The 23612-nt window shown below is 38.2% G+C and overlaps 7 protein-coding genes across 7 annotated transcripts in view; 4 read left to right on the top strand and 3 right to left on the bottom strand.

Moving 5' to 3' along the window:
• The window catches only part of LOC104816887 (peptide chain release factor PrfB2, chloroplastic), a 3989-nt gene extending 1534 nt beyond the window's left edge, over positions 1 to 2455 (bottom strand). Inside the window, exons 1-5 of the mRNA XM_010545898.1 lie at positions 1949 to 2455; positions 1301 to 1513; positions 793 to 894; positions 585 to 722; positions 5 to 199 (exon numbers count right to left, since the gene is read on the bottom strand). Coding sequence (XP_010544200.1) covers positions 5 to 199; positions 585 to 722; positions 793 to 894; positions 1301 to 1513; positions 1949 to 2392 — 1092 coding nt within the window. The 5' untranslated portion in view covers positions 2393 to 2455. The remainder of the gene's footprint in view (positions 1 to 4; positions 200 to 584; positions 723 to 792; positions 895 to 1300; positions 1514 to 1948) is intronic.
• Positions 2456 to 4876: 2421 nt separating this feature from the next.
• On the top strand, positions 4877 to 8332 carry LOC104816886 (calreticulin). The gene is made up of 13 exons (XM_010545897.2): positions 4877 to 5015; positions 5715 to 5822; positions 5915 to 6107; positions 6200 to 6458; positions 6585 to 6689; positions 6791 to 6877; positions 6963 to 7020; positions 7375 to 7442; positions 7542 to 7637; positions 7752 to 7799; positions 7948 to 7977; positions 8057 to 8173; positions 8258 to 8332. Exons 1-13 carry the CDS (start codon positions 4922 to 4924, stop codon positions 8267 to 8269), a joined length of 1275 nt encoding a protein of 424 aa, XP_010544199.1. The 5' UTR covers positions 4877 to 4921; the 3' UTR covers positions 8270 to 8332.
• Positions 8333 to 8338: 6 nt separating this feature from the next.
• On the bottom strand, positions 8339 to 10233 carry LOC104816885 (probable pectinesterase 29). The gene is made up of 5 exons (XM_010545896.2): positions 9986 to 10233; positions 9479 to 9632; positions 9156 to 9368; positions 8828 to 9069; positions 8339 to 8717 (listed from the first exon to the last, which is right to left on the bottom strand). Exons 1-5 carry the CDS (start codon positions 10189 to 10191, stop codon positions 8540 to 8542), a joined length of 993 nt encoding a protein of 330 aa, XP_010544198.1. The 5' UTR covers positions 10192 to 10233; the 3' UTR covers positions 8339 to 8539.
• Positions 10234 to 12232: 1999 nt separating this feature from the next.
• LOC104816884 (histone H3.2) lies at positions 12233 to 12953 on the top strand. The gene has a single exon (XM_010545894.2). It carries the CDS (start codon positions 12329 to 12331, stop codon positions 12737 to 12739), a length of 411 nt encoding a protein of 136 aa, XP_010544196.1. The 5' UTR covers positions 12233 to 12328; the 3' UTR covers positions 12740 to 12953.
• Positions 12954 to 13481: 528 nt separating this feature from the next.
• On the top strand, positions 13482 to 15615 carry LOC104816883 (GTP-binding protein SAR1B). The gene is made up of 3 exons (XM_010545893.1): positions 13482 to 13775; positions 14145 to 14276; positions 15072 to 15615. The coding sequence occupies exons 1-3, from the start codon at positions 13647 to 13649 to the stop codon at positions 15390 to 15392; spliced, it is 582 nt and encodes a 193-aa protein (XP_010544195.1). The 5' UTR covers positions 13482 to 13646; the 3' UTR covers positions 15393 to 15615.
• A 97-nt stretch (positions 15616 to 15712) lies between these two features.
• On the top strand, positions 15713 to 16836 carry LOC104816880. The gene is made up of 4 exons (XM_010545891.1): positions 15713 to 15878; positions 15952 to 16016; positions 16093 to 16318; positions 16401 to 16836. Exons 1-4 carry the CDS (start codon positions 15797 to 15799, stop codon positions 16511 to 16513), a joined length of 486 nt encoding a protein of 161 aa, XP_010544193.1. The 5' UTR covers positions 15713 to 15796; the 3' UTR covers positions 16514 to 16836.
• On the bottom strand, positions 16687 to 18394 carry LOC104816882 (pentatricopeptide repeat-containing protein At1g09190). Its single transcript, XM_010545892.1, has one exon. It carries the CDS (start codon positions 18353 to 18355, stop codon positions 16847 to 16849), a length of 1509 nt encoding a protein of 502 aa, XP_010544194.1. The 5' UTR covers positions 18356 to 18394; the 3' UTR covers positions 16687 to 16846.
• Positions 18395 to 23612: the final 5218 nt, after the last annotated feature.

The raw sequence follows: 23612 nt of genomic DNA, 5'->3' as shown, positions 1-23612 counted from the left end.
GCTCTATACGAAGATCGGATTCATTGATATGAACTCTGGCTGACCCATCGCCAAGAATAGGGATCACAGCTACTGCAGCAAACGAGGTGTGTCGGCGTTGGCCACTGTCAAAGGGCGACATCCTCACCAGCCTATGCACTCCCACTTCTGCTTTGGCATATCCAAATGCATATTCGCCATCTACCTTTATGGTTGCACGCTGAGAAAGAGCGGACAAACCGTTAAAAGAACAACACTTTTTGCAGCCAATTCCTCATTCGAGCAACGTTTGGTTTCAAACGCAAAGCATACAATTTCTAAATCCTAAAGTATAAACATTAATCTCTTAATTATAATCCTAAACCCTAACATCAAAACCCTAAACCATTTCAAACATCTAAAGTCCTAAACTTTAGATTCAAAACTCAATGGTTTACTGCTTATAATTGGTTTAGATTTATGGTTTAGAGTTTGTAGCTAATTCTTCATTCAACCAATCGTATTATCGCACTCACGTTCCTTGGCATTTTGTTTCCAACGCAAAACGTATAATCTCGGCTTTCATTCCAACTAAAAAACAAAATGCTGAAAAGATCAAATCAAACCTTGATTCCTGCCATATCACCAGGCATTTCATCAACAATAGACACTGAAAATCCACGCCGTTGGGCCCACATTTTGTACATCTGCATCACCATTGATGCCCAGTCCATGCTCTCTGTTCCTCCAGCTCCAGCTTGGACCTGTCATCAGATCCCTCGAGTTTTTTCATCGCTGAACTCATACAAACTCGGAGACAAAAATCTGTCTCACCTCAATGTAACAAGAACAAGAATCATTGTCTCCAGATAATAGAGCCTCAAGTTCCTTTTCTTTTGAAAGCCTTCTCATATTCACCAACACCTTCAATGTTTCCTGCAGCCGGAACAAATAACAATTGTTTAGCGATTCATCTGATTTTGGCACATACTGGCTGCATGTTACTACTATATGTACCGATTTTAGAAGAGAAACAGAAGAAGAATGGCCATGCAGAATTGATGAGGTTTTTATAATTTTCAAATGCTTGAGCTCCATATCAAAACATCACTAAAATGCACCGAGGAGATTGTTATTCGAAAACGTCTGAAAAACCAGAGTTAAGCTTAAATGTTTCGCCTCAAACCCAAATGCATCACCAGAAAAACACCGACCATTCAAAGTTTAAATCTTGAAAACAGAACAGGATGCATATTTGAAATGGATGAGCATTTGAAAACATCTACCAGTATACCAAAAAAAAACAGAACAGAACACATGCCTAAGTGAATGAGACGCCCACCGATTCCAACTCTGAGTCGTTCTCATCCCTCGCAAGCTTCAACATGTCAATATGATCGAGTAGTTCCCTCTCAAAAGCCTTGACCTCTTTCATCTTCCCCATGAGCGAACCGTGCTCACGGCATATCTTCCCAGCATGTGTTGGATCATTCCAGAGGTCAGGCTTATTCAGCTCCGCGGACAACAAGTTAACCCTCACCAGGAGTTTCTCCCACTGCCAAAATGGTGATATTTTTTAACACAGAACACAATAGAAATGCATTCAAATACTTACAAACAGATCAAGTTCCCTAGCACCGATTTCTTCTGCTGGTAAATTATGTGGTTGGACAAGATATAGAGGACATATGTATACACATACGGTCTCTCTAAGTTGAGATGGCAAATCATAATACAGAAGACAATAACACATGCATATATCGACAACGACCGTGATGTGTGCACTCAGATGCTCTATACGGATCCATATGAACAGAAAAACTTATATATCTCTATACCTCAAAATCTCAAGCAGAAATGAGCAATCACAGTCAAATGTCTGAAGAAGAAGCTCATACGCACATGTTTACACACACACATATATATATAAATATATGCTTGTGATTTTAGACCATAGATTCAGGTACTTTACTATGCGAAATCAATTCACCTGCAAACGTCTCTTGATGACTTGGATGGACTGAGCAATTGCAGCGGCATGGCTCTTCCAATCGCTCTCACTCTCATTCAATATTGTCCACTGATTAGCAATGATCTTTTCCACCGTAAGCCCGTCGGAAGTCGACGGCTCAGTCGCCTCCTCCGCCACAGACGCAGCCTCTGAGCTCAACTGTCGAAACCCAGATGCCAAAACACCAAATCTCCGATCGGAATGAGAGAAATTTCCGTTTTTTGATCCGATTGAGCCTAACCCAGATGAGGTTTTGAGGTTTCTTGACAAAATCGAAGTGAACCCAGAAGCGGAACTCGCATCAGTCGCGACTGCGTCCGAGAGAGAGGAATCGGGCAGGATCTGTGAAGAGACGAGATTTCTGATTTTGCTGAAGAGAAGTAACGAGCTTCTGCTAGGCCTTTTGATGATAAAAGATGACATTTTTCCAGGATACTGTCCTCTTTTTCCCTCTTCAAGTTCGACCAGACCCAATATTTGGTTCACAATTCGACCTTTCTTGCAAAGAATGTCAATTCAGGGTTTATGAGGTTTATGTTGCGACTGCCCCACCCTCCCGTCATTCTAAACGACGTCGTAACGAAATACCGTATACGTAGGATAGTCTTTAAAGACGACCAATACCAATGTCCGCGTGTCTACTCGTCCGCAGCCGGTAAAATTCCATCAAAATACGGAAATTATTCAAATATGTTAATAAAATTAACAAATAAATATACAAAGGTATATATTCACACCAATTTATAAAACTTTTTCAAATTATTATATGACCGTTAATGTCGTTAACTATTAACGAGTTCCGGTGACGAAACGTTACCATGAAAGGGATGGACACAAGTCGATTAACGGGTTAAAATTAATGGGATAGGGTCGGGTACGAATCGATTATTCGAAATTTTCAGGATACATATACTAAAAAAAAAAAATGCATCATAAAAAACTCAACCCCTGCGATTAACACAAACACAAACCCAATAACATCAAGATGCGAAGATAACCGACACAAACCCAAAAACTTGCCAAATAGCTCCTCGCATGAAGAATAAGCCAAAAAAATTCACCGAAAATAGCTCTTCCAGTCGCCCGTAATGAAGGATCAGAGAGAATATATGAATTGAAGGGTAGACGACGAATGGCGTCGGAGGAAAATAGTGTCAAGGGAGAGGGAGATGTCGAAATTGATGAAATTGTGAATTTGAAACCAGACAAACTCATCTCGATCTCAAATTTTTTTGAATCCAATTCGGTTCGACTCGTTTCTTGATGAGCAAAAATTTACTTAGATTAGTCTGTTTCATCTTATCTCACGAATCAAACGAAACAATTCGGGAGTCAAATGCCTAATTTTAAAATAAATCTAAGTACTAAAAATATTAAAAATATTATAAAACTAAAAATTTAAATAAAACAAATCAAATACCCGTAAAAAACACAAGTTAAAAAAATATTAAAATAAAAAAACTGGCTTGTAGACGAGTTCATGGGATGGGGAGCTCACTCGTTCATCCCGTTTTTTCAGACTCAAATTTTATGAACTTGACTCCAAAAAAAAAATATGAAACCAACCTTCGAATCAGACCATTTTGAAACCGTATCTCGATTGTAAGTTTTTTAACACTTAATATTTTTATTTTATCTATTTTCCCGGTTCAATATATTTCAGTATTTTAAAATAAACCAACATCATTCCACCATAGAAAAAAACTAATTACAAGTAATTTAACAAAAAACCGTTTACTAAAGGTGCTCTTAATGATGGAATTGAGAATTTATATCAATTTTACGAATTGAGATTTTAATATAGTACATTCTAACAATTAAAATAATTATTAATTAAATAAAATTATAAATTTAAATATTTATTTGATATATTTTGAAGAGTTGATGTATTTATAAAGAATTTTATGCTATTACTATAGTAAATAAAATTAACTAAATGGCTTAATTTTAGTAAATAGTTAATTTTATAATTTTATCGTGCCAATGGTTATTTTATGAATGGTCACTAAAACCGAATAAATGAGATTTGGATGCGAAAAGAAAATCCAAAATTAAGATATTTAAAAATTCGATATTACATTTAAAATATATATTTCTAAGTTTTAAACAACAGTAAAACAAACTCTGACTTTTTAGGTTTTCCGGATCATCTGTGCTATTTTTATGTTTCTTTAATTAGTAGAGAAAAATATGCAATCTTCAAGTTATTGCGCGGATAAGGATAACAAATATGTTAAGGTCAAATATAGTAAATATTTGAATTAAATCGTTACAAATCCAAACTGAAATAAATTATTCATGTCAAGTAATTGTGTGTCATGTATGTAATGAATGATATTGACAAATAATCATAAAAATATATATATTACTAATTATTGTCATTATAAATTTAATTCAGATTGAGTAGCGTCAAAGCTAATCTCCTAGGGACCAACCTCTGATTCTGAATAAAAAATACAAATAAGGAGGTTGTCGGCCCATTTTCCCCCCTTTATTTATTTCTATATAAAAATTATACGGCCCTTTTATAATTTTCTAGATGAATCAGTTCGGATCCGACGGCTACAATCGCATCCATATCCAACGAACTGAAAATCTATTATATTTACCATAACACCCTCAAAATCTCCCGGTAATTACTGTCTCTACCTGAGCCCACGAGAGAGGCACCTCTTCACTTGTTAATGACCAGTCATATCTCGCCACGTACACGCTCATCCGTTCGTTAGTCCCAGCCTCGATTCGTGTATGAATCCAATCATGTGGTGCCACGTCATTTCCATGACAAGTTGAGATGATGTGTCTGTCAATGGTTGGTCCACGTGGATAAGCATGCAAATTAGCAAGCCATGAGAGCGTGAAGTTCACTTGCAGCTCCTACGGGTATATATCTTTCGGCTCTTCTGAAGCATCAATCGCTCTCGGGGAAAAAGCTCCGATCTAGTTTTAGCTATGGCGAAACTGAACCCTAAGTTCCTCTCTCTAATTCTCCTCGGTCTTGTCGCGATCGCCTCGGCTGAAGTTTTCTTCGAAGAACGTTTCGAAGGTATATATCTCTCTCTCTTCGTTGATGTGTGTGAATTTGTTAACCAGAGAGCCATTGCTACACGAATCACATCGATTCATGTGTCGAGGAGTGATGCTACGAGATAAGGATCAGTATTCGATCGTGCACCCATATTCTTGTTTTCGAAGTGTTTGATTGTGTGAGATGAGGCTGATTGTTGAGTAGATCTATGAATTTATGGTTTCTGGTTTTGCTTTAAGATTATTTAACATGAAAATGCCGACGCGAGTGAGGGAAATGATCGTCAATTTCTTGTGACTAGCTTGTATTTGGGAGATTGTGGAATTATAAATTTTGATTGTCATGAATTCTGAAACGATTAATTGTGCGCGACTGCTGACGTGCGTCAAACGAATATGCGATTCTCTCTAATCACTGAATGTGTGATCATTGGCAGTTGCTACTTCAGACTTGTCGGTGTTTTATCATCGGGACCTTGATTTTTGCATCTGATCTTATGTGCTGTGTTAGCGCCTGTGATCTATGAAGTATGACTCGTCAGTTGAATGTTTTGCATAATTGTTTTTATTGAAACTTAAATTTTACTGGTATCTGCTTTTCACAACTGACTCTTGCGAACTGATTTAAGGCCCGCAGTTCTTACGTATTTACTAAACCTCGCATTTCTCCTTGTCTAATTTCTGTTCCTCATTGCCTTTATTGTCTCTATTTCTGAAGATGGATGGGAGAACAGGTGGGTGAAATCTGATTGGAAGAAAGATGATAACACTGCCGGGGAGTGGAACCATACATCTGGAAAATGGTTTGGTGACGCTAACGATAAAGGTGCCTCTCTAGACTATGAATGGTTCATGGGCTTTCCGGTCCATTTTCCACTGCCATGTTAACGATGTGTTACTATTGATGCTGTGTCGCAGGTATCCAGACTAGCGAAGACTACAGGTTCTATGCTGTTTCAGCCGAGTTCCCTGAATTCAGCAACAAGGAGAAGACCCTTGTCTTCCAATTCTCTGTCAAGCACGAGCAGAAACTTGACTGTGGTGGTGGATACATGAAGCTGCTCAGTGGCGGTATTGACCAGAAGAAATTCGGTGGAGACACCCCATACAGGTGTGTATCTATCTAAGCTTTTGCGTTATACATCCATCCTTGTGTTAACAATGTCCTACTTTAACCTGATCCTCATCTGCGTTTATCTGCAGCATCATGTTTGGCCCAGATATCTGTGGCTACAGCACAAAGAAAGTGCACGCTATCCTCACTTACAACGAGACTAACCACTTGATCAAGAAGGAAGTACCATGTGAGACTGACCAGCTCACTCATGTGTACACATTCATCCTCCGCCCAGATGCTACCTACAGCATTCTCATTGACAATGTTGAGAAACAAACCGGCAGCCTCTACTCTGACTGGGATCTCCTCCCACCAAAGAAGATCAAAGACCCCGAAGCCAAAAAGGTAATTGCTAATATTGGTCCTCTGTCTAAGCTGCATACTTTGTCTTCTTCATTGCTCCCTGCTTTTTTGTGACCAGTGAAACCATGATTTATACGTGCGCTAACACCTCTATTATTGTTTTTGCAGCCCGAGGACTGGGACGACAAAGAGTACATTCCTGATCCAGAAGACAAGAAACCAGAGGGATACGATGACATTCCTAAGGAGATCCCAGACACTGATGCCAAGAAGGTTAGAACCCTGTCTTAGATGATACGAGAGACAATACAAATCTATTGCGGTTCCACCTTTACTGATTTTGCTTTCATGCTTTGTGTACTTCTTGATGTTAGCCCGATGACTGGGATGATGAAGAAGATGGTGAATGGACTGCACCCACCATTCCCAACCCCGAGTACAAGGGTGAATGGAAACCCAAGGTTTGTTGAATTGGCTATAAGAAAAAGATGCATAAAGCCGTAATATTTTTTGGTGCATTCCTTACAGAGTGTAATTGCATTTCAGAAAATCAAGAACCCCAACTACAAGGGCAAGTGGAAGGCTCCGATGATCGACAACCCTGGTAATTTTTTCTCCGTATCTTCTTTAAATCTCTATGTTCTCATATACAATTTGGAAGGTTTTTAGTCCAAAATCATAAACCCGGGTCATTGGAAGTGTGGCTACAGGGCTAAACATGTATTGACTTTAAGATTGATGCATTCTGGATTAGGTACTCCCAACTATTAATGTGAATACCGACTTGAATCCTCAAAGTGAGCAGAGAAGAAAACACAGACTAACTTAATTTAATTTTGAATTATTATTTAAAAAGACACTTGAATCTAAGAATACACACACTCGGTTGGTGTATGATATATCTCATATTTTATTGGCGATAGAGAAACTTATGACATGAATTTGATCTCTCATGTAGACTTCAAGGATGACCCAGACCTTTATGTCTACCCAAGTCTGAAGTACGTCGGGGTCGAATTGTGGCAGGTAACATCAACAAAATATTGATTCTCTCTCTCTGGATTTCTCATGCCTCTCCTGTATACCCCTACTAGACACGTGTTGTATATTGTCTTCTTTGTCCAGGTGAAATCCGGATCCTTGTTCGACAATGTCTTGGTCTGTGATGACCCAGAGTACGCCAAGAAGTTTGCCGAGGAAACATGGGGCAAGCACAAAGATGTACATTCTCCTCGTTTTGCAGTTTCTATCAGTCTCCGTTATCAATTTCCTTTTTTGTTTGTTTGTTTGGTGACACGATTATTGACTTGGAGCCAATCCAACCTTGTCTTACAGGCTGAGAAGGCAGCTTTCGAGGAGGCTGAGAAGAAGAAAGAGGAGGAGGTAACTCTCCCCCCACTAACCATACTTTCAAATTAAAACCAAACCAGAGGGTTTTTGGATCTGCTTCTGGGCTTTTAACAAGAATAGCCGATAATTTATCACATAAAAGCCCAATCTCATTAGCTTTTTGTGACGTTTGCTAATACAGGAATCCAAGGATGACCCAGCGGAGTCAGATGTAAGCCTTTTCCCTCCAAAGCTAATGCCTGTTCTTTTTGCAGGGGAACTGTTTCTGATGTGGTTTGCTTTTTATTCAGGCGGAGGACGACGATGACAACGGAGAAGACTCTGACAACGAATCTAAAACGGAGGATGAGACCAAAGTAGATGAATCTGAGGAAGCCTCCGACAAGAACGAAGATGCCGCTACTCATGTAATGTTTCTTCTCCCTTTGAAATTTTTTTGGGGCTTTTGGATTCTATTGTGTTGATGTGGTTTTCCTTTTGCTTTTGTGCAGGACGAGCTCTAAACATGTGAGAGTGCTCTAGATTCAAGACCACATTTTTAGAGTCACTTTTATTTCTCCTTTTTTTTTTAAAAAAAAACTTTTATTTTGTAGTTTCTTCGAGTTAGAATATCTTTGGGAGATCATCGAACAATTATGTGACGGATTAACAAAAAAAAAAAAAAGGTTTTTAGACTAAGCTTATCAGCATCTTATTCTTGGGAGATGATGGAAAATTTTTATTATTCTTGGGGAAAGCCAATTTCCTTACAAGGAGAATCATGGATAATGTTTCTAGGAGAAAGAGATGGGGAAAGGAAGGTTCTGAATCCAGCCATCTTGGTCGATGAATGTGTGAGGGTTTGTAAGGAAATCAATCTGTTGAGGAGAAAGGGTCTTCTCCCACTTCACTCTCCCTTCCATGTTTGCTCCCGCTCCCCCGCATTCTACCTCCGCGTACGTTATTGTTCCCCTTGAATTTTCCAAAAAGAAGAAGATGTTAATTATGGTTAAAAAAAAAAAAAGAACGAAAACAAATGTGATATGCAAGTAAAAAGAGTTTGAACGAAAGAAAGAGAGTACTCGCGGCCATTGAAGGTCCAAGCATCCCATCCAAGAGGAACAATGATGTCGGACATGGTGGTCTTGTAGAAGACAACCCTCGAGTACTGTCGGTAAGCTCTCCCCAGGAACGCCTTCGTGTTCCCGAAGATGTTGCACTGTACGAACACGAACCCACTCGTGTCTTTCTCCGTCTCTCTCCCCTGCGCCGTTATGAATCCCACCGTTCTTCCCAGCTCCCCCGACACGTTTATCTCGCATCCCTTTTTTACGTACATATATATTCATCGCATCATCATCCATCCATACTGATAACAGATGAAACGTACATGTGATCATGTAACATTACTTGGTACATGGATTGGGCGAAACCCCAAATGAAATCGACTGCTCCTTCGATGTAACAGTGCTGGAAAAGATGGCGGCCCCTCGCGTCGGCCAGAGTGTCTTGAAGGCTGATGAAACCGCACCGGAGGAACGCCACCTTGTCCGACTCTATCAACGCCGCGGGGGCCACTTGCATTATCTTGTCACCCACCAGTAAAAGCTTGTTATATGTATTCTGCACAAAAGGAAAACAAAAACAAAACGATAGGCACGGGTTCGAGTTCCGACGGGTGCTCAGCCCTAGTTGTGTACATGGCAAATACAAACCCTAATATTTGGTCTGACCTTAAAGGTTATGCCGACTCCGACGAAATACTCGGCGGACAATCTGAAAGTAGGACGGTTTGTTCCGACACCATTGTATTGAATGATGGTCTTCCATTGATCTTCTCCCTCCATTACTATTCTTTGCTTATCGCGTGGAATCACCACCATTTCACTACACACGTTCCAAAATGAAAAAAAAAATCCAAATAAAAAGATATATATATATATATATATATATATATATATATATCATGTCCCCACCAAAACTTTAATTTACTTATAAATTTTACAAAATTTTAATAAAAAAAAATGTCCACGTAAAGATTTTTTTATAAGCCTCTCCCACTCTTTTTTTATTTCTTATTTTTTTCTCTAAAAATTAGATCATGTATCAACACTTGCCCCCAATAATATAATCTTTTGTGAGTCCGCCGCTATATATATATATATAATATTTTCTAAAAATAGTAACATATTCTTGATTCATAATCCATTTTATCATGTCTGAACACGAATATAGCTTACTTGTAAACTCCGATCTTGATGAATATCTTGATCCAATCACGGTTGCCCGATGGAACAGAGTCGATGGCTGACTGTACGGTCCTGAAGTCACCGTGACCAGACTGATCCACCACCACTGTCTTCACTATGCCTCCATCCCTTCCCGATGAAACCGCTAAGCACAAGAAGAAATAGAACGCAACCGAACGTAATGTAATAAGCTTCATTGTTTCAACTGCAAAGAGCAAGATGATTGTCGTGCTTCTTTCTAAACTCTAACAATTTATAGATCTTATTTCGATATGAACAATGCAAAACTAAATAATTAACTCCCATTTTTGGGAGTGTTTAAAACTGACAATTTTAAATCACTGCACTCAATTGGTTACATATGTGTATATATATTATAAAGGACACTATGTTTCCTTCAAATGATACGTTCCCTAAGCACAATTTTGAGAATAAGAATGGGCCCACATTAATAATTAACATTCTTTTTATCCTTTTGTGCATGAAATGGATAGGAAACTGAACAGCTATTATTTATTGATACATATTTATTATTTATTTTTTATAATCTGGAAGTTCACCGGATTTTTAGTCTGATTACATCTCCTATAAAATCGGAGAAGCTCATGTGAATGCTCCTCCCCAAACGAGGACTCGAACCCGGATTGGAAATGATAATTGTTCCCTCCCTTACTGGTTGAGCTACCAAAACTTACCGATTGAACCACAAAAACACGGTTTATTGCGACATTTATTATCCTTTTGTAAAGGTGGCCCCTCTTTTTTATTGGTTGAAATGAGGGACGACCATTTCGGATATTAATCGTATAACCGAGTCAAGTCGAACCGAATCGAAAAAGACATAACTGTATTCGGACCAAACCGGATACCAAACCGAACGGTTATGATTTTTTTAAATTTGAAAAAATCAAAACCTAACCGAATAAAAAAAAATAACTGAAAAAACTGACAATTTCTTTGAAAAAATAATTTTTTTACCGAAATCTGAACCGAATAAAAAAATAACCGAACCGAACCGAAGTTCATATAAAAACTGAATGATTATAGTTTTTCTATAACCGAAATAACCGAATCCGAATTGAAATTCGAAATGCGAAATGGCCACTCCTAGTTGGAATGTAGCGAATGCAAACAAGAAGACGATGTTACAATTCTTATATAGTCTCACTACTAATATGACTTGAATATAAGTAATTGAATTCATTGAATTCAAATAATTAAAAGAATTAATTGTGTGGAGAAATGTGATTAATGGTTTCGAGAGTCGATTTTATAAAGTCAAAATATTTAAGTTTATAGGATTAAAACATTTCTAGTTTATATGATATGAAAAATTTGTTTTCCTAAATTTTAAAAAAAATTAATTTAAATAATCCCGAATGACTTGTGTACCAATCAAAGCCACATATGTATAATGATATTAGTTTTAATATTTTGAGCAAGACTGTTTTATATGTGTAACAATTATTGTTGGTAAATTAGTTTATAAAAAATTTATATGTAATGAATAAAATAGGTTATAGAAGAAACAAAGGCTATGAATGATAATAGTTTTTATTTTGAGTTTTTTGTTTAGTTTTTGACTTTTAGTTTTTAATTTTGATTTTTTTAATATTTTATAAATCTGAAAAATGGTATTTTTGATTTTTAAATGATTTTTTTTATTAAATTAACTTTTCGAGTTTATAGAAAAACTAAATTTATAAAAATCTATTAATAATTTTTTTGTTTTTGAATTCCAAAAACTTTGTGAATGGCCTATTTTATCAAATTTATATAAAAATCTGGGGAATTTGGATTTTCCGTTTGGTTTTGTTAAAAGATTACTCATTAGAAGTTTTTATTTCCTTTATTTCCTTTCCATTAAGTTAACGGGCATTCTGTTGGGCTGCTTCTCTCGTGGTCCAGCTCCCAAAAGCCCAATAATAATACTGAACTTCTATTGGTAACTACACTATGCCACGGATTGCAATCCCAGTCAATCAAATCTAACCGTCCATACTAACATTGATCTACGGTTCACATACCGCGTAGATTTTTTTAACATCAGGGCCACAAACGTCAGACACCACGCGCTCTGGTCACGCGGATCATTGTGAAGTCCCTTCCATCCGTCGATTAACATATAATCTAGCGGTCGGGATTCGGTGAACGAAAATTAATTTCAAAATACCGTGAAATTTTTTCCCGCTTTTCCGTACATCCTCTCCGTGGATAAATAGTCTCATCGGCATCCGCAAACACACACAGAAATCGCCTTTAAACGCATTTTCCTCCGTTTTCCCGAGAAACAAACAACCGAGCAAAGAACCTCTACTTCATTTCTCCATTGCAATGGCGCGTACGAAACAGACGGCGAGGAAGTCCACGGGAGGAAAAGCTCCGAGGAAGCAGCTGGCGACCAAGGCGGCGAGGAAATCGGCTCCAGCGACCGGAGGAGTGAAAAAGCCGCACAGGTTCAGGCCGGGAACTGTGGCGCTGAGGGAGATCAGGAAGTACCAGAAGAGTACTGAGCTTCTGATTCGGAAACTGCCGTTCCAGAGATTGGTGAGAGAGATCGCTCAGGACTTCAAGACGGATCTGAGGTTCCAGAGCAGTGCCGTCGCAGCTCTCCAGGAGGCTGCCGAGGCTTATCTGGTTGGGTTGTTTGAGGACACGAATCTGTGTGCGATTCACGCGAAGAGGGTCACGATAATGCCCAAAGATATTCAGCTTGCCAGGAGAATCCGAGGTGAACGAGCATAGATTCTCCGAATCTTAAGATCTCTAAGTGGAATGAGATTATGATGTTAGATGTTATGGATCTTCTACTTCTCGTAGACATGTAGCTTTTGTTTTTTTTAATCTTAATCGGTTTAAGAATGTAATTTACTTCAACCAAAAAAAAAAGAATGTAATTTACTGGTTGAGCATACAAAGAATTTGATGTTGCTTCCTGAGGGAGAGGTCGATTCAATTATTTTATAATTTTATATAATGCATTAATTACATCTCTAATCTACTTCATTAAATCTAAATCTGATATGATTTTTGTCGTCAAATTTGGACCGCGGGAATAATCTTTTCTTCGTTGTTACGTATTTTTATGGGCCTATTTTGAATAATTGTAAATTTTATGGGCAAATTTAATTGTTAATTATTTTAGAAACGGCACCACGTGCTATCACTAAATCGTTCAACGGCACGCATTTCACATCAGCTGTTGTTGGTGGCATCAAAACACCATAGCGTCTTAAAGCGAATTCTTATGTCGTTAATTTCAAGCCACGTGGAGTCACCGACTTTTTTGGCTCTCCCACCTACCCACGCAACACACAACACTGAAATGGATCACAACCGTTGGTTTTTAGATCTACGGTTTACGTCGGACTATTTGACGTCAATAACAATTATGTATCCAATTATAATTTGCCACGTCAGTATGCCAGCTTGTTCCTCTTCCACGTGTTTATCATGTATTTCTTCCTCCCAAGACAACTAAATATTGGCTCTTCGTCTCTCTCGCTCTAGGTTTCTCTCTCTAGTTCCTTTTTAGAATTTTCTTACGTTTTTTCTCTGTTCGTTTCAGCCTCGATCTTCGTTTCGAAGATCGAAAATTTTGTTTTTTTTTTAATTTTGGGGTTTTTGATCGGTCGGTGAGAAACCGGAAGCCATGTTTTTGTTCGATTGGTTCTATGGAATCCTCGCTTCATTAGGGTTATGGCAGAAAGAGGCGAAGATACTCTTTCTAGGGCTTGATAATGCTGGAAAAACCACGTTGCTTCATATGCTGAAAGATGAGGTAATTTCTTTCCCTTATATTGCTGTTGTTGGGCATGCTTGCTCTTCCTTATCTCCATAGATCCGATTTTTTTTTTTTTCAATTCATGAATTTGCCCCTTTTTGGTTGGTTCGGAATGTCTTTTCTGTTTGCTCGTTTGGTGGCCTATTTGATTGCGGGGGAAAACGTTTGCAATTATTGAGAAAATTGGGAATTTGAATTCTAGTTTTCTTATGGAGTTTGGGTGGCCGTAGCGTAACTATTTTTGATGATCGATTTCAAAAAAAGTAATCGATATGTTTTTTTTTTACTCGATTGGGCATCGAGACATAGATCCTATTTCTAGGGCATTCTTAGATCTTATTGGTTTTGTTGTGTTGTTTGTGACAGAGACTCGTTCAGCATCAGCCGACTCAGCATCCCACGTCTGAGGAACTCAGTATTGGAAAGATCAAGTTCAAGGCCTTTGATTTGGGAGGTCATCAGATTGCCCGAAGGGTTTGGAAAGATTACTATGCAAAGGTATACTCTCTCACTGATCATGTCTCTCCTTATGCGTAGACTCAATGAAAATGTTTGTATTGAATTGGGCTATGTTGACATTGCTTTCGTAATCTTGTCTAATGTTTCCTGTTGTTGTCTGATTCATGGGACGCAGAAAAGAATTCCTGGGAGTTCGCCGACCGAACCCTTTTGCTTACGAAAGGCGTTCTTGTAGTAGCTTGCCTTACATTCTGTCCCATGTTCTTACTGGAAATTAGGTGCACGTTTTTGTTTATCGAACGGACAACTGTGCGGGTTTGGTCTTCTGAAGCTCCTTCAGAAGTTTTTGATCTATGTGGAGTTGAATTGTAAACTTGAATGATAGTGTTTCTAAATGGGTGCATATGGTCATATTACATGCTTCAAGATATCGTTAATTGGTGTAAATAATAAAGTCGATGTTTTGCAGGAGATCTATCTTGGCCTTCTTCATTAATCTTTGATTGGTTAATGATTGTGTTTTTTATTGTAAAATTATGTCAAAAGGTATTAATGCTGCATGTTAGTTTCTTTTAAGACATTGTAATCCAAGATACAAGAAGCGTATTTTGTACCATTGAATATTTTGTAAGAGTCACACTGACTGCCAATCGCAAAATTAATATTTGCAAGATCTAATTCATTGAGGGTTACACCATTCAGGTGATATCCTGCTATGGCAGGGTGTTAACATATCTGCAGGGCCACTAAATTTTCATGTGTACTGAAAATTTGTAGTGCAGATGATCTCTGTGTTGATAAAAAAAGTTCTCTCTTTTTTTTCCTGTCTCAAAGGTTGATGCTGTTGTCTACCTCGTGGATGCTTACGACAAGGAGAGATTTGCGGAATCAAAACGTGAGTTAGATGCTCTTCTCTCGGATGAAGCCCTTGCGAACGTCCCCTTTTTGATTCTTGGAAACAAGATAGATATCCCTTACGCGGCTTCGGAAGATGAGCTGAGGTACCACTTGGGTCTCACCAACTTCACCACGGGTAAGGGCAAGGTCAATCTCGGGGACTCAGGGGTTCGTCCCCTCGAGGTCTTCATGTGCAGCATCGTCCGCAAAATGGGCTATGGCGAAGGCTTCAAATGGCTGTCTCAGTACATCAAGTAGAGACTATTGAGATTATCATTGTCTTACTACTATACCAAACCCTAGAAGATATCAAAAGATTTTTATCAATGGCATTTCATTTTTCTTACAAGACATGAACTCACATCATCTAGTGTTGTATAAGTTGTTGGCTTGCAATTCCCAACTTGTTCTTGTTTTGGTCCACATCCTACCATCTGCTTCTGGTTAAACTATTTCAAAGTAGGCCACCTACCTCCTCCTCTGTTCTTTTTGAAAGTATCTTTTTGTACGTACAATTGCTTTCTATATATATAGCGCAGAGACTCAAGTTATCTTTACCGTCGATAATACTGAGATTAGCTTAATCAAATCGATCTACAGTAATAGAAACTCACTTTCAGATTCAAGGTCCTGTGTTGTTCTTGTACCATAAGTTCTTGTCAATGGCAGTTTCCGAGGCGTGGAGGCTCTTGTTGCTATATCTAATCTCGTTCATTGTCACGTTTCATAAACAGAGACATACAGGTTCGTCACATGTTTGAGTTTCACTCAATGTTGGATCATTTTCTTACCTTTGATTTGTGATTCTTCGATTTAGTTTACGCCCAGGATGGTCCCGGGATCTTGGTTCGGAGAGCCATGTTCTGTTTCAACAACAATCTGGTACCTAAACTCGAAACCTGTAAAACCCTTTTTTTTAAATCTTGGAATTTTTCCTTACAAAGGGGTTGGTTTCCAGATTTACAGAGGATGCAACGAAGCAATGAGATTAGACGAGAGGGGAGAACTCAAGGTTCCAAGGGAGGCAACAGATGTGTTCTGCAACGGACCATGTCGGGCCGAGACAGAGCTTGTGCTCAAATGCGTCGATAGCATCATGTCTGATTTTGTGTTCTACAATCAAGCTACCCCCCGAGACATCAGGAACGCTTTGCACGGCGGCTGCAGCTCCTCTTTCGCTCGAGGTCAGTCATGGATATTAAACCATTTGAACAAATGACAAAAATTTCTATCTTTCAGTCCATAATATTGTTCTTGGATCTGCAGGAAACTTTGACTTGAGACAATACGCTCCAGAACTAGGTTTTGGCAAGGCAGAGAAGCAGTTGCCTGGAGTGATCGCTGCTATGGTTCTCGGGTTTGCACCATTGATTCTGTAAACCGGTTACTAACCATGCCCGGATAGTTTTCTTGAACTTTTTGCAGCCAGACCAGAGCCAGAATCCTGTAGAAAACATACAACACATATTTGCAAGTGTGCTTTTCGCTTACTTTTCTCTCAGCCTCTTTTCCAGATGCATTGCACAATCAGATTACCGTGAAAGATATGTGACACCTTCCCAAAAACGTGATCTCAATTGAAACGCTAGCTTTCAGAACGCAATGCTGTTTATGCCAGTGGACGTTCTCTTCTTTTCTGATGTAGTATGAATTCCACAAAAGTCTTAATTTATGTATGTACACGGACATGGTTTCAATCAAATGGACAGTTTTCAGAATGCAACGGTGCTTTGGCCAGCGGATTTTCTCAGGCATTTCTGCTTCATCAATGTTCTCACTTTCTCCACATCTTCCCACCTCCCTTCCTCTGCATACAAATTAGACAACAACACATAGTTCCCAGAATTCAATGGCTCGATCCTCACAAGCTCCATAGCTGCAATCTCTGCGAGCTCTACATCACCGTGACTGCGACATGCACTAAGCAGAGACCCCCACATAGCTGCGTTAGCTTCCACAGGCATGACTCTGAGAAACTCAAAGGCTTCTCTTATCCGTCCGCTCCTGCTAAGAAGATCAACCATTGCGCCATAATGCTCTGTCCTCGGCTCAAGATTGAATCTTTCTCTCATCAAAGCAAACAATTCTCTTCCCCTATCGACCCTACCTGTGTATGAACAACATGCCAGAACGCCCAGGAAGGTAGCCACATTTGGGGTTATTACTCCCTCGTTGATCATTTCATTGAATAGATCAATCCCAAGTTCCCCCTTTCCGTTAACAGCCGAGCCTGATATCATCGTGTTCCAGGAGACAACGTTTTTCCGCTGCATTTGTTTGAACAGAGATACTGCTGTCTCCAATTCACCACACTTGCAATGGTAATCGAGTAAGGCGTTACCCACTGAGGTGAAGTCATGAAACAAACCATTCGATTCCACAAAAGACTGAATCCATTTCCCGACATCCGTAACTCCGAGACGAGCGCAGATTGGCAAGACAGTGACGACTGTAACCTCATCAGGATCAAACCCCTGATCTCGCATTTCGCAGAACTGCTCTAAAGCGTCACGATCTCTGCCACACTGCGACAAACTCGATATCATCGAATTCCATGAGACAACAGTCCGTTCGGTCATCTGTCGGAACAAATTCAGACCTGTATCAACGTCTCCTACATTGCAGAAGCCGCGAATCATCACGTTCCATACAACAACATCTTTGTCACGCATTTCGTCGAACACTTTCTTCGCGTCACCCATTTTACTGCCCGACGCATATAACTCCATCAACCCAATCCGTATAGACCCAAATCGATGAAACCCAGTTCTTATAACCTCTCCATGAACACATTCCCCGAGCCGGAGATCACAGACACTTGAACAAGACTTAAGCAACGGCGCGTAAGTGTATTCGTCAGCCCAAATTCCGCGGCTTTTCATGGAAGAGAAGAAACGGAGAGATTCCATAGCTGGGCCGAGGAGAGAGTAGCATTTGATCATGGCGTTGAAGACAAGGATGCTAGGGTTTTGTATCTGAGAGAAGACGCCATAAGCATAGTCCGACTTGTTGAGAGAGCTACAGATGGAGATGAAGTGAGCGAGAAGGAGATTGGATCCATGGAGGCCGTGACGGAGGAAGTGGGCGTGAATTTCAGATAAACGGGTTCGGGTTTTCTGGCCGTGAAGAAGGCGGAGAAGCTTCCGCTCGATCTCCATGGCTCTACTCACTTGTACCTTGTGCGAGAAAAGGCTAATAAATAACCATTGCTTCATGTACATTACTATTATTATATCCTACATTTAAAAATAGGATATAATAAAAGCATATACAAATTTTTTTGTCAAAATCTGATTGAAATTTGTTGGAATTTTGCATAATATAATTAATGATAGCGGATGAAAAAACGATCAATAAATAAAGCGAAAGTGGAAATGATATTTAAGTTGAAAACCATTTTTTTTTTAAAAAAAAATCATTAGGCATAGATTTGACATTTGAGTATTCTAATCTTAATTTGGTCCATTTGAATAATGAAGTGGTCTTTTTTTGTCTTTGATTTGGTTCCGAATATCTTCAGCTTATTATTTTCGGAATTTATACGTTTAATTAGTGTGTGGTGAAATGATTTTCATGTGCGCTTCATTGTACGTGTAATATATAGCGTACAATAGAATATACTTGATAGGATATACATTATTATATATTATATGGTTTAATTTGATTCTTTGTTTTTTTTTTATATATAAATGAACCAAATTGATAACCGTTAGTTGTAACCTATTATTCTACTCGAAATGTCTATTTGAACCATTAGTTGTACCTAAAAAAATTAGGCGTGTATGTTTCGGTTCGGTTCTTCGACCTGAACATCTCCATTTTTTTTCGAATCGTATGATTCAAAAATTTTTGAATGATAAATTTTTTATAGAACTGAATTTTTTTAAACCGAACCGAACTTTATAAAATTTTTGAAAAACCCAAATTTTCTTTAAAAAATCTAAAATTTTTAACAAAAATCGAAACCGAACCGTACCAAAACTAGAACCGAATCGAATCGAACAGAATTGGTACTAATTTAGTACAAATTTTAAAATACCGAATACACTGTTTTCGAAAGGAACCACCAAAATTTTGAATCGAATATCGAAATGTTCACCCTACCGAAAATTGTATATGCAAATAAATACATTACTGTTGAAAACGAAAGACGGAAAACAAGAGAAGAATGTTTTAGAGAGAGGAAGAATATGATAGAGAAAAGAGAGAGAAAGTTCTTCGTATTTCGTATATTACAAATGAACTATATCACTGACCTAAAATAGAGAAATATAAGGAACTTCTTCATAGTGAAGAAAGGTCAGCTTCTTCATTATGAAGAAGAATCAACTTCTTCATAGTGAAGAAGGGTCAACTTCTTTATAGTGAAGAAAAACATAATATGAGTTCCACGAGGTAATATGGATCCCACTAGATGTCTACTTGTATATTTACAACACTTTCCCTTAGACATCTAGTATGGACTGCCTCGTTAAAAACCTTATCATAGAAAAACCCTGTGGGATAAAAACCATGACGAGGAAAAAAGAGTACAGTCTTACAATCTCTCCCTTGAACCAATATGCATACGTTTCTTCATAAACTTCGAAGACGACACATTCCGATATTCTGAATATACTTCTTGAATATTGAAGTAGGGAGTGCCTTTGTGAATAAATCAGCTACGTTGTCACTTGATCAGATATAATGGATATCAACTTCCTTCTTCTTTTCGAGCTCTTGAGTGTAAGAGAAGTACTTCGGAGGAATATGCTTCGTTCGATCATTCTTTATGTATCCTTCTTTGGTTTGAGCAACACATGCGGCATTATCTTCGAATAATATCGTTGGATCGATATTCATCGGTAATCCACACGCTTCTAGTATATGGCGGGTTACAGTCCTGAGCCACACACATTCTCTACTTACTTCATGAAGTGCAATGACTTCAGCGTGATTCGAAAATGTTGCAACCAATGTTTGTTTCTGAGAATGCCAGGATATTGCAGTACCTCCAATTGTGAAAATATATCGAGTCTGTGATCGGACTTTATGAGGGTTGGATAAATAACCTGCGTCTGCAAAACCGATTAGCTCAAGTTTCGAATCCTTATGATAAAATAATCCCAAATCAATCGTTCCTTGTAAATAACGAAAGATATGTTTGATCTCTGTCCAATGTTGTCTTGTTGGAGACGAACTATATCTCGCTAAAAGATTAGTAGCAAACGCTATATCTGGTTGAGTACAGTTAGCAAGATATAACAATGCCCATATCGCGCTCATATAAGGTACTTCAGGACCGAGTACCTCCTCGTTATCTTCGTAAGGGCGAAATAGATCTTTTTCAACATTTAGGGACCTACAAACCATTGGGGTGCTCAACGGATTTGATTTATCCATGTTAAAACGCCTCAGAATTTTCTTGGTATAGTTGGACTGATGGACAAGTATTACGCTAGGAAGATGTTCTATTTGTAGTCCAAGACAAAACTTCGTCGTCCCAAATCTTTCATCTCAAATTCTCCTTTGAGATAATTTCGAGCGTTTTCAATTTCCTTTGGAGGCCCGATTATGTTTAGATCATCCACATAAACCGCTATAATCACAAAACCGCTATCTGTTTTCTGGATGAAAACACATGGGCAAATGGGATTATTAACGTATCCCTTTTTCAGTAGGCATTCACTTAAGCGATTATACCACATACGTCCAGATTGTTTTAATCCATATAAGGATCGTTGTAATTTGATCGCATATGTTTCCTTGGATTTTGAGTTTAATGCCCCTTGTATTCTCAATCCTTTAGGAATTTTCATGTATATGTCATTTTCCAATGACCCATATAAATATGTTGTGACAACATCCATGAGATACATTTCCAAATTCTTGGAAGTTGTCAAACTTATCAAATATCTGAACGTAACCGCATCCATGACTGGAGAATACGTTTCCTCATAATCTATTCCAGGTCTTTGAGAAAAACCTTGTGCGACAAGACGTGCTTTATATCTCATAATTTCATTATTTTCATTTCTCTTTCGCACAAACACTCATCTGCATCCAACTGGTTTTACACCGTCAGAGGTTTCAATAATGGATCCAAATACTTTTCTTTTATTTAATGAGTCTAATTCTACTTCCATACATTCTTTCCATTTTATCCAATCATGTCTCCTTTGACATTCAGATATCGACATCGGTTATGGATCTTCACTATCATTTTCGATTTCCTTAGACACAGAGAAAGAGAATATTCCATCACTGTCGTCTATCTCATTTCTTACCAACATCTTTCCATTATGGATGTAGTTGACGAAAATTTCATTGTCTTCTGCATTCTGAAGACCATTTTCATCATTTTGATATTCAGTATATTTTCCCTCATTCGGTTCTTTTGGATCAATCTGAGGACTATCATCAGTCTTAGTTTTCTTTCTTTTTCGTGGATTTCTATCTTTAGAACCGGGTGGTCTTCCACGTTTCAACTGTGCCATAGACTCATTTGAAATTCTTTTCTCCCCCTGATCCTTTGGTATTTCTATCCGAGCGGGTACATTCGCGGCTGGTATATATGTTTTTGTCACCCGTATTGTATCTGTGAATCCATCTGGCAATCGATTTGCTACATTTTGCAAATGTATGATCTTTTTTACTTCAAGATCACATTGTTTTGTAGGAGGATCAAGATATAATAATGATTCTGTTTTCCACGTCAAATCTTGTGAGGCTTATATCATTCCTCCCCCTAACGTCGGGAATTCATCCTCACGAAAATGACAATCATCAAAACGAGCTGTAAACATATCACCCGTTTGTGGTTCAAGATATCGAATGATTGAGGGTGAATTATATCCAACGTAAATACTCAATCGTCGTTGTGGGCTCATTTTTGTACGTTGTGGTGGAGCTATTGGTACATATACCGCACAACCAAATACTCTAAGATGAGATATATTTGGTTCATTTCCAGTTGCCAATTGCACAGGAGAATATTTATGATATGCACTCGGTCGAATTTGAACCAGTGCTCCAGCATATAAAATAGCATGCCCCCAAACAGAAATCGGAAGTTTTGTTTTCATCATCAATGGTCGAGCAATAAGTTGGAGTCGCTTAATTAATGACTCGACCATACCATTTTGTGTATGGACATGGGGAACATGATGCTCAATCTCAATTCCGAGTGACATACAATAGTCATTGAAAGCCTGAGAAGTGAATTCACCGGCGTTATCAAGCCTCACTTTCTTAATAGGATAATCAGGGAATTGAGCTCGTAGTTTGGTAATTTGAGCAAGAAACCTCGCGAATGCAACATTGCGGGTTGATAATAGACAAACATGTGACCATTTGCTTGATGCATCTATCAATACCATAAAGTATTGAAATGGTCCACTCGGTGGATGTATTAGTCCACAAATATCTCCATGCATTCGTTCTAAAAATGATGGCAATTCATTTCCGATCTTGACCGATGACGGTCGTATTATCAATTTTTCAATGGATGACCATTAGAACTTTCCACAATTCTCCGCATCATTATTGAACCAGGGTGACCCAGTCGATCATGCCAAATCTTGAACACATCTCCAAACCGTGGATTCATTGTAGAATATGATTCAATCATATATATCTTTGTGAAGTATAATCCAGAGGATAATGATGGTAACTTTTCCATCATATGTTTCTTTCCAGCAATCATTGACGTGATAAAAATGTATTAACGATTTTCTTCATATATATCTTTGTGAAGTATAATCCAGAGGATAATGATGGTAACTTTTCCATCATATGTTTCTTTCCAGCAATCATTGACGTGATAAAAATGTATTAACGATTTTCTTCACTTATAGTCTCGATATGAAAATTATTTTGGCGAATATCTTTGAAACTCAATAAGTTTCTTTGAGACTTTGGAGCGAATAATGCGTTATTGATCATAATCTTTGTGCCTTTAGGCATCATAAAACTTGCTCTTCCTGAGCCCATGATCATTCTCGCATTTCCAGATATTGTGTTAACACTGGATTCAGTAATATTCAACTCAGAGAAGTATTTCTCATCTTTAAGTATCGTATGAGTCGTAGCACTATCGGCTAGACATATATCCCTATCATTGATCATGAATTTTGACATATCTCAAGTCGAATTGATCAATGTGAAAGATACGAAATATTCCTGAAAACAAAGATAAAGATGAAATAGTACATAACACAGAAACTGAAAGTTAGAGTATAAAACACACTTAGAAATAAAATAGACAATGCAACATTCATAATAAACTTCATGTCGATTTTCTCTAGTTGGTCATTTTTCCATCTTCAAGCTGATCAAGGAAATCCGCGATATACAAATATGTTCCATCTCTTTCTTTATTGATGAAATCATCAGGGACACCAGATACAAAAATTTGTCTGGGTATTTCTCCCTTTTATCTTTACATGATTGTTAGATATCATTCAATAAGATGTTTCGGTATACGACAGGTCTGTGACC

Source organism: Tarenaya hassleriana, unplaced genomic scaffold, assembly GCF_000463585.1.
Source record: "Tarenaya hassleriana unplaced genomic scaffold, ASM46358v1 Cleome26, whole genome shotgun sequence".
Taxonomy (NCBI): Eukaryota; Viridiplantae; Streptophyta; class Magnoliopsida; order Brassicales; family Cleomaceae; genus Tarenaya; species Tarenaya hassleriana.
The sequence above is the reverse complement of the archived record's forward strand: the minus strand, read 5'-3'. Positions and strand labels throughout refer to the sequence as shown.